Below are 15,974 nucleotides of genomic sequence, written 5' to 3' on the forward strand. Positions count from 1 at the left end.
GTTTCATAAATGTTTTTAACTTAAATTGTTTGCTTGGTTGACGTTCGAATTATTTAACAGTGGTTAAACGTGTACCGTTGTCCTTTACGTGGTCAGATTTCGGTGCATTAACACTAGGCTGGGCATTAAGGCATTAGAGAAACGACAGCAAGAAAGTAATTTTAATTGGAAATTCCAAAATACTTTAATCAAATCATCCATCAAGTAGACGTTACAGCTTAAGTTTTCATTGATAAACATTTTCAATTGTTATTTGTTTTATTACCATATACACATCTTATGAACGATTTCGCTGAATTCATAACTTTGCCCTTTCAGATAACCCACCTTACAAATACTTGATAATGAGTAACGACCAAATTCGCCAAATATCGCCACAGTAATGCATCCTGATCGAAACCACAGTTTGATTTTACAAGATTATTTATATCAGCCAGCTTAAGGATTGTGAAAATCTGTAAAAACTTTCTAGCATGTCATTGTAGTATTTTCATTCTTACCTGCAACTACAAGGGCATTTTATCACCTGTTCAGTTATGCAATCGTACATTTAGAAACCAGTCAAGCAGCCATGGCTTGACTTGATCTAAATTGTTGACAATAGCTAGTAAGACCTTTATCACGAGACATGCAAAAATACAAAGTCCGCGTCCATGAGAACATACCGTATATTATATTCTCGTAGCTGCATTTGATCACTGGGGTCGTTAATATGTTTTCAGGCGTGCATTATCACAATTATCCCAATATATAGTAACAAAGATTACTAGAACATAGAATGAGTGTTGTCACAAGCGTGTACACCACTGGCAAGCTTAGCTGGAAAAGGAAAGAAACATAACTGCTAAATTAACATGTTTTTTGAAAGAATATCTGTTTGTTTATGATAGTCCAAAACACTATCAAAAGGCAGCGCTTTCACCTGGCTGCATGTGATTTCCGCGGTTATTGTTTTTGTTATTTAATGTATAAATGTTAGCATACAGATGAGTTTACAATAAATTTATGCCTATGTTAAAAGTATGCCACATGGCTTTTCTTTCATACAAATTACATGTAGACTCAAACGTAAGAATGAAGACGAATAGAATAACAATATTTGTTTCATTATATTATTATTATTTATCCGTTACAAGATAGTGCGAGATAGCTTTAGCCGGTTACATGTAATACCGCGTATCTGTCGACAAGGAAGTTGCTTAAATTAAACCGGTGTTGGCTACCATAATGGGCAGACCTACGCTGAGTGTATTGAGAAGAGATTTCATGTTAAGTGTATTGCAGCTCAGAGATCTTAAATGATTGAAGAATGGATGTTTTGTTTTTGTTTATTTTTGCGACAAGTGTAAACACTGTAGGTGAGTAAAATACATTGTTTGTCATTTGTCTTACATAAGTATAAAATAACACCAAAGATATAATAAATACAGTTAAAATACGTATGAGGTGAATACTAAAACAATAAAAAAGTAATTAATTCCTTAGCGAATTTAAATCGGTCTATCATTACTTCAATACCATTACAATAAGCTATTCCCTTTAAAGGTGATATTAACTGACTAATAGTTAAATTTATTTATTAACGATTGTGAAACAAGTTATTACATCATTATATTAATCACTCTCGTTGGCACGATATTACGCGAGAGTGTGGTCTTGTGTTGTGGTTGAAACCGGACTACCCGGAAGAAATCCATTTGTCTGGCTTGGTGACCACAAACCAAACTCACATGCGCCAAGGCCGGGAATGGAACTGATATAAGTTATTTTGTAATTGGATAAAACTAAACCATGCAAAGTGCATTTACTATACTATTATCAATGCCATAACATATTTAAGCTTATAAGAAATACACATACTTGCATGAAGGAATGACTCACTGTTATTTCCTTTATATGCAGCTCTTAACAGTAAACATTATAACTAGTATATTAAGTGGCAATCTCTATAACTGTTATTTTATCTTGGAATGTATACAAGTTGTATTTATAACACTTCCGTCAAACTACAGTTATATTTTCATTTTCACTACCTTTCGATGGAGGGTTCGTAATAATGTGTGTGTGTGTGTGCTGTGTGTGCGTGCGTGCGTGCGTGTGTGTGTGTCAAATTTGATCCCAGTAGAAATGTATCTATAAAGCTAAAGGGCTGTCTGTGTCACCAGTGTAAAAAACGTGATTTTACATACACAATTGTTGCAATAGTATCATAAAATGTTAAGTACCAATTTAATGCCGGCTTTTCAATATCATATTTCATTTTATTAAAACGTATTCAGTGGATTATTTTATGAAGTAAATCGAAATGCACAATTCATTGGGATCGGTTCTAAAACTTGATAAGAAAAACACACAAAATAAATATCACTGTAAGCAAATTAGAAGCATTCAACAAAGATGTGAAACTTTATGAAGAAAAATCGCATATAGCGAATTATTTATTTTGAAAATGTTAGTCGTTTAGCATAAAATTCAAATTGTGTCTACAAACTGAAACGATATGACCGTAAAATTACCCATGACATTACACAGTAGACCCATTTCTACATGTCGCGGTTCGAATAATTATATAATACACATTAAAGTAAACATTTAAAAGTCCCGAGACATTTGGAAGTTTTAATACGTATGCAAAAATGGAGTGAACTATTGGAAAAGGTACATGTTTTAAGTAATACAAATGTAACACCAAAGAATACAGGTATTTCTATGTAACGCCGCATAACAGCATCGCCGCATAAACGTGTTTTTTTTTCTTTTATCGATGATTTTCAACGCATAAACAGGGGCGTTTATGCGGCGACGCTCAACGTATAAAGCAGATATTGCTTATATTTGGCGCAACTGTGCCTTTGTGCCACATAAAGAGGATTAACTTTTTATCAACCATTTATTATAAAGCTAAAAAATAGAGTTCTAATATTTCAACATAAACGATGTTGATAACGTTGTTGTTGATGATGATGATGATGATGATGATGTGATGTCCGTCCGGCAGTCCCGAAACCTTGTGACATGGGAGTCACCAGAGTCACTTACATTTATTCATTGGTGTATGAAGCTGTGTACCTGCTTTAATTATTTTATTTCTATTGTTCCAGTAACGAAATAATTATGGTCCTTGATTCAGTCAAAATTAAGATATATTTCAGAATAATATTCAAAAGGGATTGGTTCAAAAGCCCCAATATTCCCCGGGGTGGGTGCAGTTGTTACAAATCACATGTACATCAGTCGGGCCAAACGTCATTTAAAACCTTTTCGCAGAAAGATCAATTGGTTTGGTTCACATTTAAACCGATCTTACTAAATACCCCTCTAAACGTCCAGTTCAAAGTCCGATCTTGATGAAAAGTATCAACCACTATTGTACCAGTATGTGTTTTAATTATTTTTATGCGGCGAATGTGTGCCGAATTCATAACTTTGCCCTTTCAGATAACCCACCTTACAAATAACTGATAATGAGTAACGACCAAATTCGCCAAATATCGCCGCAGTAATGCATCCTGATCGAAACCACAGTTTTTTTTATTCTTTTCATTATTTTTATCAGCCAGCTTGAGCACTGTGAATATATGGCATGTTATATAGTATTTTCATTCTAACCTGCAACTACAATGACATTTTAACTATAAAACCTGTTCAGACATTTAGAAACCAGCTAAGCAGCCATGATCTGACTTGATCTTGTTTGTTAGCAATAGCTAGTAAGACCTTAAACACGAGACACGCAAATTAACAAAGAAACAGTCCGCATCAATGTCAAAATATCATTTAACATATCCTCGTAACCGCCTTTGGACACTAGGGTCGTTAATATGTTATGAGGGCTTGCAACCTTACACTTATCCCAATAAATATTAACAAATATACCATGCCCCAATTTCTCGAAACTTCTTAAGCTTAACAGGCTTAAGTCGCTTATTTCAATTAGGCCAAATACATACTAATAATGGATTTTGATAAATGAAATATGGTTTCTTCTAATAAGCATACAGAATTTTCTTATATAATTTCTAAATACTCTCAAAGAAGAAAATATAACGCATATTATAGAACAACAAAAATAGTGAGTTTAGCTTAATCCTGTTATAAGGGACTTAAGAAGTTTCGAGAAATTGGGGCCAGGAACTTAAGTTGTGTAACAGTATTGTCACAAGTAGGTGCACCACTGGTCATCTTACCTTACATAAAACAATCAAACTATTATATTAACATGTTTATTGAAAGAATATCAGTTTGTTTAAGACTGTCCAAAACACTCTCGTCAGCGTGTGATTTCGCAGTCACTGTTTATGGTAATTTATGTTTAAATTATAGCATAAAGATGAGTTCACTCAATCGTATAAAAAAGACAAACAGTATTACAAAAAATATTTCATTTACTTCCGCAACAAGATAGAGCCTTATTCGTTAACATGCAAAAAAGCGTATTTGTCGACAAGGAAGATAAAATTAAATTAAACCTGTGCGTATGTACCATATTGAGCAGATCTACGCTGAGTTTGAAGAAAAATTGTTTTTATGTTAAGTGTATAGCAGCTCAAACACTTTAAATGACTGGGCAAGGGATGTTATGTTTTTGTTTAATTTTTGCAACATGTGTACATATTGAAGGTGAGTAGGCTACATTGTTTGTAATTTATATATGTCTTAAATAACACCTAAGATTAGAGAAACACAGTTAAAATTTGTTTGAGGTGAAAACCAAAACAATCAAAGTAGTTGAGTTTCTAAACATTTTGAAAGTTTGAACATGGTTTATCATAATAGTTCAATTCTGTTTCAAAAAGCTGTTCTCTTTAATGGTAAATCATGCCGACATACGCAGGACATGATAAATGTTAACTTATCAATAAACTATTGTCCAGCAAAGAGCGTGTACTGTCAATCAAAGGCATTATATTTTCGAAAATATTAAGCGAATTATGCAAAGGTGTTATGTCGGAAAATGGCTCATTGGGCTCATGTTTCTTGTTAATATATACCCGACTTAAAAAAGATCCTTTTATCTTGTGTCTTGTATTTTGTAATGTATGAGAGCATGACTCAATGATATTTCCGATACTTAAAGCTTTTTACCGTATACATGTCGGCTGCTGGGTTGTTCCTGTAGTTTCCTTTGACTCAAAATAGTCGCGATAGTATACTATAACGCATACCTTCAGTGGGCAATACATTTTACTTTATTTCTCTTTTTTTATCACGGAATGTAGATATGTAGTTTTGATACAAAATAAATTCAACTAAATTTATCATTTAATTCACAACCACTGCTTCTTTAGAGGTTTCATCATAAGAATGTGCTAAACTAGTCAAACCAAGCAAAAACGGTCAGAAAAGTGAGTTTAAAAAAGTAGCAAGACATATACCACCACATTAATTTATATATTACTATGATTCGATATCAAACGATATGTTTATTGCATAAACATTATACAATGTTCATAGCATATAATCAAATAAATCAATGAATGGAGAAAAAGTACACAAACACATTTTTTCAGGAGCTAATGATTGAAATGTTATAACATCCTATTATAGTTAGTATGCGTGTGTTAGTAAATGTTTCAAAAATATTCATGATTATAACAAATGTCTTGTGTATTGCTCAATACTAATAATGTGTTTTCTAAATCGATTCATATCAGTCTCTCTTATCTGGTTAGCAAGGAAATATATTTTGCTAGATTATGAAGTATCTATTTTTAAGTTGCAATTTTGATAGTAGTGTGTAGTAAGTGTTGTTCATGTGAGTTTTTTCATTATAAAATAATTACAGTGTTATTATAATGTTATTATAAAGCTAATGGCCGTAATTTTACCTTTGATTCATATGATGGAATCAATTATCAGTGATACAGGCACGAGAACACATACTATTACACCAATAGAAAATATGTATCAGTATAACTCTCAGGAAATGTTTCTCTGGGCGTTTGATTTGTTTCTTTTAATGACAAAATGGCGTTAGCTTAAACTCTGAAACTATATTGTATGCACTAACTACCAGATACTGCGTTGAAGAAATATGAGAGAAAATCGGTATACCACTAGTGCCAAAACTTAGTATTACACTAAAAGTTATCTTGTAATTATTGTCTTGTTATTATTTTTATTTGTTTGATTTTGTCGGTAATCAAGGTAATATATTGAAACATGAACACAATGCAAGCATTAAATATAATAAATATGTCATAATGTACTGCAATGGAATCATCTTATACGGCCAATGTCGGCTGTTGAGCCTATTATTGCATTTTATTAAAGATTATTATAGAGGTTATCACATACAATGAATCAAAATTCACTTGGCATTTGGTTTGGTTATAAAATGTGATGAGATACAAACATTAAATCAATAGCTTTGTGAGGCGTAAAGACAAACATGATTCAATAGAGCTGTTAAGCGCGGAATTATTGATTTATAGTACCGGTGAAATGAATATGCCGAAATAAATTACAATTGAATACAAATATAGAAAGTGAAATAAAATAATGAATACATAAAAAAGTTCCTATAATGTGAGTCCATTACCATGTATGATTTCGAAGGGGAAATAATTAAAGCATTAGTAACAAGGTTTGTCCATATCGAAACGATTTTAAAAGTTTGTGTAAAAATGTTTCAGACTATCCAATCAATAATAAGTTGAACACCGCTATTCCGAACACCGTTTATCCGAAATTATCGCTATTTCGAAATTATTTTACTCCTTCTTCGTTTTTAAATTTTTAATCTTTAAACCGAAATCGCTAGTCCGAAATAATCGCTGATCCGAAATAAAAATTACGGTCCCGATTTGGTATTTCACACCTATTTATCAATTCTTATTTCGAACTCGATCATGTCATAATTTTTCACACCATACTTCGATTGTACTCTGGCATCGGCTTGAGGTGACAATGGACACAAGAATGCACGCGTATGTTACCAACATCGATGTCAGAACTTGAGCGATTCATCTGGGTGATGCAGCGTGTATGTAATAGCTGGTTAAGAGTTGCTTCCCTTGGATAGTATGGCAGGTGAAAATTCACAGGTGTGGAAATTAAATATTTGAGGATAATGGGAGTGAATATTAACATTTGGCGTGTGAGAATTGGATGCTTTCAACCTAAGGTTTCAAGTTTTAAGTTTATTCAGTAAACTCATGTCATACATGCATGACAAAATGAGAATTGCAATGAACATATTATACAGTTACACATAAAGAGGCTTTGAAAAATGAACTTCAATCATAATAATAATTAACATTATGGTATAAAGAGGAGTACATTATATTCTATAATTGACTTTTTTAACGATACATTTCATTAATTTACACAACTTTGAAAACATAATACATTCTGGGTTTAATTTCAAAACACGTTTAAATGACAATATATTCGGAGTTCTAAAATTACAGTTATCAATGAAAGTCGCCTTTCGTTAGTGAAATAACTACACTCTAACAAATAATGAAATTCATCACCAATACGATTTGAATCACGAAGGTGGCAATTTCTGTCATTTATATTTATATTCCTCCAACTACCTACTTCAATGGGAAAATGATTGTTTTTTGTTCTGAATCGTATAACATAGTTCAATAATTTTGGCGGTGTTTTAACAAGATAGTTTTCAAATTCAAAACGTTCTTTAAACAATCTATAATTTACACATTTACTTGAAGAGTTCACAGTAGTGTACCATTCGTTTAAAAACAAATCAGACAATTTCTGCTTAACACTCTTTTGTAACCATTTTTTATTTGGAAATTCGTGGCTTTGCCAAACATTAATAAGACCACATTTGATGAAAATATTCTTAACATGTTTAATCCATTTGAAGTCATTAGCTCTAACATTGGCAGAATACATGAATTAACTCAATGTGACGTTGTATACTGAGATTGAGAGTTTATGACATGATGGAACGATCAAGTTGGACCAGTAATTGACCATACGTGAATCTATATCTATTTGTAAAGGCTTAACACCCGTTTCACCATATATCATACATGTTGGCGTACTACTTTTAACATTTAATATATATTTTAGAAATTTCAATTGGACCTTTTCGAGTATGTAATTGTTGCCAAAACCCCAACATTCACAACCGTATAGTAATATAGGTTTGATAATTTTGTTGTACAAATCTATTTGTAAATCAATAGATAAACATAAATATTTTGACCTTTTAAGCAAACAGAACATTGCCTTTGTTGCCTATTTTGAAATATAGTCCTTTGTTTTACAAAACGAGCCACTTTTAGTAAAAATAACTCCTAAATATTTATATTCCGTAACAACATCTATTGTATCATTACATAAAGAAAACGTATGGTGGTTTAGTCTACCTCTAGAGAAAATGACAACCTTAGTTTTTGAGGTATTAACAGTTAAATTCCACTGTAAACATACAGGTTTAGTGCATTCTGTAAATCTATAGCAGATTCAGACAATATAACAGTATCGTCCGCATAAAGGAGAACAAATAACTTTAAAAAATCAATTAACCTGTAATCATGTTCATGTTTGTTAATAACAATACCATTTACAACCAAGCTACTTAGAAAATATTGATGCAAATCATTTACAAAGAATGAAAACAGTAAAGAAGATAAAATTTCTCCTTGCCGGACCCCAACACAACAAGGGAAATAGTCCGACTTAGTTCCATTCACCTTAACACAGCTTTTTGCTTGTTCATACATGTTCCTAACAGCATTTAAAAAGTTTCCTTGTATCTTATGTCCATGCAGTTTAAACCATAGCATGTTTCTATTAATGGAATCAAAGGCACCTTTTAAGTCAATAAAGGCACAGAACAATTTCTTGCGAGATGTGTACATGTGTTATATAAGCATATTCAAAACAAACATGTTATCGACTGTTGAATGTGCTGGTCTGAAACCAGTTTGAAATTCGCTTAACATATCGTATTTTTCAATGCATTTTAATAGTCTATTATTCAAAACTGTAGTAAATAGCTTACCAAAACAACTAAGCAGTGTTATTGGGCGATAATTAGCGGGATCACACATACCACCCTTATTTTTATACACTGGGTTAATAACACCAATTGTCCAATTTTCGGGTATAGTTGCAGTTGTAAAGACAATATTAAATAGCTTAAGATACACAATCTTCATAATATCACAGGAATATTTCAGGTATTCATTTATTATTTTATCATCGCCAGATGCCTTGTTATTTTTTAAATTTTTAACAGCACTTTCAGTTATATCGCCGGAGTTGGCGTTTTTAAAATGATCAAACATTACATTTAGTGATGCAGAGCAGTTGTTACGCTTTCGAGCGTTTAAATATTTCCAAAAGCTTTTAGGGTCAGACTTGCTGAGCTGTTTTAACTTAGAAGCGTTTAATCTTTGTTTTGTTTTACAGTTTGTGTTTAATACTTTCTTACTTACTTGCAATATTAAAACTTTGTTTATGGTGGGGATCCCTGCGAAGTTTATACAAAAACTTTGCTCTATGGAAATTCTTTCTTGCGCTTTTACATTCGCTATTAAACCAAATTTTATTTTTACCTTTGTTTTGGGTTATATTCTGTCTAGATAAGTTAGTCGGACCGAAATACGTTTTGGCACTGTCGTGAAAGACCTGTCCAATTTTATTTACAACATTATTTATATTCTCATGGTTAACAATATTTTGCTCTTGCAAATGGTCTAATTCATGTATAATATTGTATATATCATTTCTTTTTATGTTATTTTCAAATTCGTTTGGTTTGGTATTATCCCATAAATTCGCATTATGTATTTGGCAACCATTACGTTCATTACTAATTGTTTGTTTACAACAAAATATGAGATCAAGGCTCACTGGATTATGAACGTCGGAAAGCAAGGTACAAAAATCGTGCACACATAGATTATCTATATTACAAAGGCGAAATGTGTGAAGTATTTTCGGGTGCTAACTGTTACCAGGAGTGTTAAAAAGAATGTTTCTTTTCTCCTCCGGATGAGCACGTGCGCGGCCATTTTGATTCTCATGTACGGAGATATTGAGAGTAACCCCGGACCGCCTATACATGACCCGTCTTGGAATAAGGACGCACAAAAGTAGAATACGGGAGGTGCAAGCGGGGGGTCTGTAGATGGCACACCCTCCCGCCAGGAGGGGGTCACAACTAGACAGCGGACAATGTCATCGTATACCGTACCACAGCCGTCACCTAATTTTGGGTCAGTCACCACAAATAGGTCCGATCCAGGGAGTGCTAATGTGATTTCGTACTTGCAGGAAATGAGGGCAGAGGTGAGAAATGACTTTTCATGCATTAATCAGAACATTGTTGATGTTAATATATCTCTGAATCAACTGAAGCTGGAAAACGAAGATCTTAAGGCCCAAAATAATGTGTTACGGAGAGAGATTGGCTCTTTGAAAACTGCAGTTGATAAACTGGAATCTCATTCTCGTAGAAACAATTTGAAATTTAGTGGAATAGAAGGTATATGTTGATGAAAAGCGGAGTGATACCGAAGAGAAAGTGCGATCATTCATTCGTGACGACCTTAACATGCCTGAGTTAGAGCATGTCGATATTGAGCGTGCTCATAGACTGAAAACCCGAGATTGCCAGAAATGTATCATAATCATATGATATTATCGGGTTATTTGAGACATGGAGTAATTTTAAATCGGAGTACGATTCGTTTCTTTCATCTTACTGTCATTTTGACTGTGTACGAGAAAAGCATTATAATGCAATTAGAAATAGCGGGTGAGTAAGTGTTTTTGTAAGAGACAGTTTGATTATATCAGGCTTTAGCAAGCAGATATGCACTGATTTTAAAGACTGTATAGTACTTTATTTGAATTCTAGTGTTTATAAAAAATTTAAGGATATTATCATATATTTTGAATATATCTCACCGGAGGGATCTACCATTTACCATTCTCTTGGAGAGACTAATGGCATATTACTATTTGAAAGTAATATTACGATATTAAAAGATAGATTTCCGGAAGGTTATTTTTATTTCGCGGGAGATTTTAATGCTCCAACGAAAGATCAAAATGATTATATTATATCAGTTAACTCAAATTATTTGTATAATGTGGAAGTTGATTATGGTCAAGATGAGTTTGACTTGCCACGTAAAAGTAAAGATGCGGAGGTCAACCGTTTTGGTATGACTTTAATTGATGTAGGTTGTACACATAATATACACCTGGTAAATGGTAGATTGCCCGGCGATTGTGATGGCAATTTCACTTGTATTGCAAACGAAGGCCATTGTATTGTTGATTATCACATAGTCTCTTCAAAATTATTTGAATGTATCGCATATTTTAATGTTGAAACCTATGATATATCTGACCTCTATCCATTATACTCGAAATTAGCATTTGTTGAGAAGCAGCCAATTGATGGTGCACAACAAGGGGATGATACTATAATGCATAAAAACACTATCCCTAGTATAACACCGATTTTCAATATGTTATTCAATCGCATTCTTGACGCAGGTGAATTTCCAAATTCTTGGAGTGAAAGTATTATTGTCCCGATCTTTCAATCAGGTTGCAAGCAAGACCCAAACAATTATAAGGACATATCATTAATAAATGCTATGTATAAAGTAGTCTCAAGAATAATAAATGACCGCATATATGCTTGGGCGGATACTCAGAATATTATTGAGGAATCACAGGCGGGATTTAGGTCGGGGTATTCGGTCGTGGATAACTTATTTTGCCTAAAAAGTATGGTTCAAAAGTATATTACAAAGCCACGTGGTCGTTTCTGTGTTCTTAACGTCGATTTTAAAAAGGCGTTTGATTTATTAGTACACTTTAAGTTGTTCTCTAGTTTGGCAGGGAAAGGTATGAATGGGAAATTATTAGTAGTACTGACATCCATGTACTCGAAACTACGTGCACATGTTGAAATTGACAGAAATACTATTACTCATTGATTTATATGTAATATAGGCACCAGACAAGGTGATTTGAATTCTCCATTAATATGTTCTCTTTATATTAATGATTTAGTTGCATATATAAGAGAAAAATGCAGGAATGGCATTTTCATTACCAATAATAATCCAGATATTTATTGTCTCATGTATGCTGACGATATAGCAAACTGTGCGGATACAGCAAAGAACCTTCAATCACAACTCGATGCAATTTCAAGATTTTGCCATGATACCGGGATGCAAGTAAACCTAAAAAAGACAGAAATTATTGTCTTTAGGAATGGGGTGCCATTGGTCAATTACGATAAATGGTTTTTAAACGGTGAAGAAGTCAATACTGTGTCTATTTATAAATACATGGGGTTATTATTTACACCAATATTATCATGGACCGCAGCTAAAACAAAATTGGCATCACAGGTTCGCAAGGCTAGCCTCTCTATCAGACAATACCAAAAACCATTTGGATATTTTACCCATTCCGATATTTTTAAATTGTTTGATAGCATGGTCACCCAAATACTCAACTTTGGGTCTGAAATATTGGGCTATGAACACAGTGAAATAATTGAACGATTACATGTAGAGTTTTGCAGATACTTTTTGGGTGTTAATTCTAGTATAAATAATAGCATGGTATTGGATGAATGCGGACGTCTTCCATTTTGCACTATATATTATTATAAATGTATCAAATATTGGTGTACATTGCTGCAAATGCAAAACCATAGATTTCCAGTAAACTGTTATTTAATGTTAAAATCCTTAGACGACATTGGAAGACAAACATGGGCAACTTGTATTAAAGATTTGCTGTTTAGGTTTGGGTTTGGGTGTGTTTGGGTTACACAAGATGTCGGGGACATGATCATGTATTTATATCTTTCCGAGAAACACTAAAGATTTAACGGTAAACGAAAACGGAAGGTTACTTATTAATTTTTGTAAGCTGACGGGTCTACGCATAATGAATGGCAGGGTAGGAAACGATTGAAATATTGGAAATTTTACCTGTATTAAAGGTCAGGGTCGTAGCGTTGTGGATTATGTATTGTGTAAACCGAATACCCCATTTCTCGTTATTTAAAGTAAATGACCCGAATATTTTAAGCGATCATTGTGAAATATCGTTTTCTTTGTTAAAAAAGGTAGAAATAAATAGTTATAATAATTTTGCTGAAAGTAATCACGAAAGTCGAACGGTAGATTTTATATACAAATGGAATGATGAAATGTTGGATACCTTTAAAAGCAATCTCATTGAAGACTCGTTTGTTTTAAAATTAGATTCGTTAACAAATAATCTACAAAATGTTAACACTACTGAAAATCTAGAAGCCACCTTGGATATATTTTATGAGGAAATGGGGAGTATCTGTAATCCGCTATTCCAAAGAAATATACTGCATGGTACTACCTCGACTAACAAAAGTAAAAACAAAAACGAATGGTTTGATAGAGACTGTACAGAAAAACGAAAGTATTTCTTTTCACAATTAAATAGCTACAGAAATAACGACTCGGATGAAAATAGATCACTTTTAACAAAGTCGCGAACAGAATATAAAACTCTTTTGAGGACAAAACGATACCTACATGATAAAAATGCTACAGAAAAACTGGTTCAAGCAAGATACAAAAATGCAAAACTATATTGGAATATGCTCAAAAATAGGCAAAATAATAACAATAATAAGTCATAAGGCAATATATCAATCTCGCAGTTTGAGCAATATTTTAAATCCATCAATAATCCAGATTCGGTTTTCTATCAGGAAGATGAAGAAACCGAATATTTTAACAACAGATTCTTAAATGGGGAACTACAAGTCATGTTCTCAAAACTAGACATCGATATCTCAACTAAAGAAATAAAGACTAACCAGCGGTCGCTCTGGTGGACCTGATCTTATCTTTAACGAAATTCTTAAACATGGATTTCCTCATTTATCGGGATATTTTAATGCTTTATTTAATAGTGTCCTAAAACTTGGTTATTTCCCTTCGCAATGGACAGAGGGCTATATTGTACCATTATTTAAAAGGGGGACCCAAATCTGCCTGAAAACTATAGGGGTATAACTCTTTTAAGCACATTAAGCAAATTATTTACCCGTATAATTAATAATACAGTCGAAACTCGATGGCTCGATATTCTAGAGACCGGCCAAAGTACTTCGAGCCTCGAGAATATCGAGCCAAGCGGGATAGCTAACAGAATGTTATTTTTTCATTTGATACATAAAGTCTTATTTACCTCGTTTGTTATTAGCTACGCTATCTCCGCAAGAGAATGAAGAGTATTTATTGGGCATAGTTACGCACCCTAAATTTCGTAATATGACTTATTCGATTATTAGAAAATATCATTTTATTTTTTATTTATAATAAAAATACATTTATGCGAAAACAAGCAATTGTAAACAGTGGGTAACACAAACATAGCTTAAAAGTTATATCAAAATGCATAGTAATTTAGGGATGGATAACAATTAGAGACATAACTTAAAGTGATGGCATGTTTATTCAAACTGTTAAACCATTTAAATTCGATAATAATTATAATATCAGTCAAGCAATTTTAATCGATTAGCGCCTTGTGCTAAATGAAGCCAATCAAACAAATCAAGGCGTGAGATTCTTAACTGAACCCGCGAAAATGACATCGACCCAAGCAACCAAATCAAAGTGTGAAATTCTTGTTTGGGACCGCGAAAACGACTTCGAGCGTGGAGAAATATCGACCCTCAAGATATCGAGCCATCCGATCGAAATTTATATGAACAAAGAGTAAATAAAAATCGGTCCTTTTAATTTGGTTCGAGCCAACGAGGATATCGAGCCATGAGATATCGAGACAACGAGTTTCGACTGTAGATTGAATACATGGGCAGAAAATTACTATGTTTACACCGGGTCACAAGCCGGTTTCAGAAAAAATATGGGTACGATTGACAATATATATGTCTTTAGTAATATCTTTGAAAGTATTCTTAAACAAAACAAAAAAATGTATGTATGTTTTGTTGACTTTACCAAAGCATTTGATTTATTATTAGGGGTTATATATTTTACAAACTAATTAAATACGGCATACATGGCAACATGATGAATACTATACAGTCGTTATATTGCAATGTAAAATCAAGCATAAAATTTCAAAATGAGCTAAGTGAGACATTTAAATGTTCAATAGGGACACGTCAGGGGGACTGCTTGTCTCCATTTATATTTTCTATGTATATTTATGACTTAGAAGAAGAATTCTTACTAAAAGGGTTCCAAGGTCTTATTATTAACACACTCAAACTACTGCTATTATTGTATGCCGATGATATCGCTATATTTTCAAATTCAGAGGAAGACCTACAAAATGGCTTGAATATGTTACAAAATTATTGTCAGAAATGGAAATTAGTTGTTATTATTAAAAAAAAAACATGGTGTTTCGGAAAGGGGGCAGATTGAGAAATAATTTAAAATTCTTTTATGATAATAAAGAAATAGAAATAGTAAATCAGTTTACATACCTTGGAATAACTTTTTGCACTGGGGGCTCATTTAATAAAACGTTTGAAGCCCTTGGAGATCAAGCGCTCAAAGCCATATTTAAACTTAAAAAAATACTTATCAACATTTACAAATTTGAAAGTAAGCCACGTCTTATCATTATTCGATAAATTAATAACTCCAATACTTAATTATGGTTCAGAAGTATGGGTTTTTTCGAAAGCAGATGGACTTGAAAAAATCCACCTCCATTTTTTATAAACACTATTAGGCGTTAAACTTTCATTGCAAAACAACTTTATATATGGAGAATTAGGTAGAGTCCCATTGTATGTCCATAGATTGACATCAATCATCCGCTTTTGGTTGAAAATAACAATGACGGATGAAAGAAAATTCATCCGACTTACATATAACTCGATGTTAACTGATATACAAAACAACGCAACGGAAATAAATTGGGCAATTAAAGTTAAAAATCTGTTAGAATCTATGGGATTCGCTGAAGTCTGGCTTAAC

General features: G+C 32.9%; 1 protein-coding gene across 4 annotated transcripts in view; it reads left to right on the forward strand.

The window, feature by feature from the left end:
* The first annotated feature begins 1,222 nt into the window (after window positions 1-1,222).
* LOC128234730 (uncharacterized) overlaps window positions 1,223-15,974 on the forward strand; it is a 49,657-nt gene continuing 34,905 nt past the window's right edge. For 2 of the 4 annotated variants that reach the window (XM_052949174.1, XM_052949176.1), the window contains exon 1: window positions 4,490-4,620. In XM_052949174.1, the coding sequence (XP_052805134.1) occupies window positions 4,560-4,620 (61 nt within the window). In that variant the 5' untranslated portion in view covers window positions 4,490-4,559. Of the gene's footprint in view, window positions 1,359-4,489; window positions 4,621-15,974 lie in introns of those variants that run through there. The other 2 variants (XM_052949175.1, XM_052949177.1) reach the window with 2 other exon arrangements.

The sequence above is a fragment of the Mya arenaria genome, chromosome 5 (genome assembly GCF_026914265.1).
Source record: "Mya arenaria isolate MELC-2E11 chromosome 5, ASM2691426v1".
NCBI classification, from domain to species: domain Eukaryota; kingdom Metazoa; phylum Mollusca; class Bivalvia; order Myida; family Myidae; genus Mya; species Mya arenaria.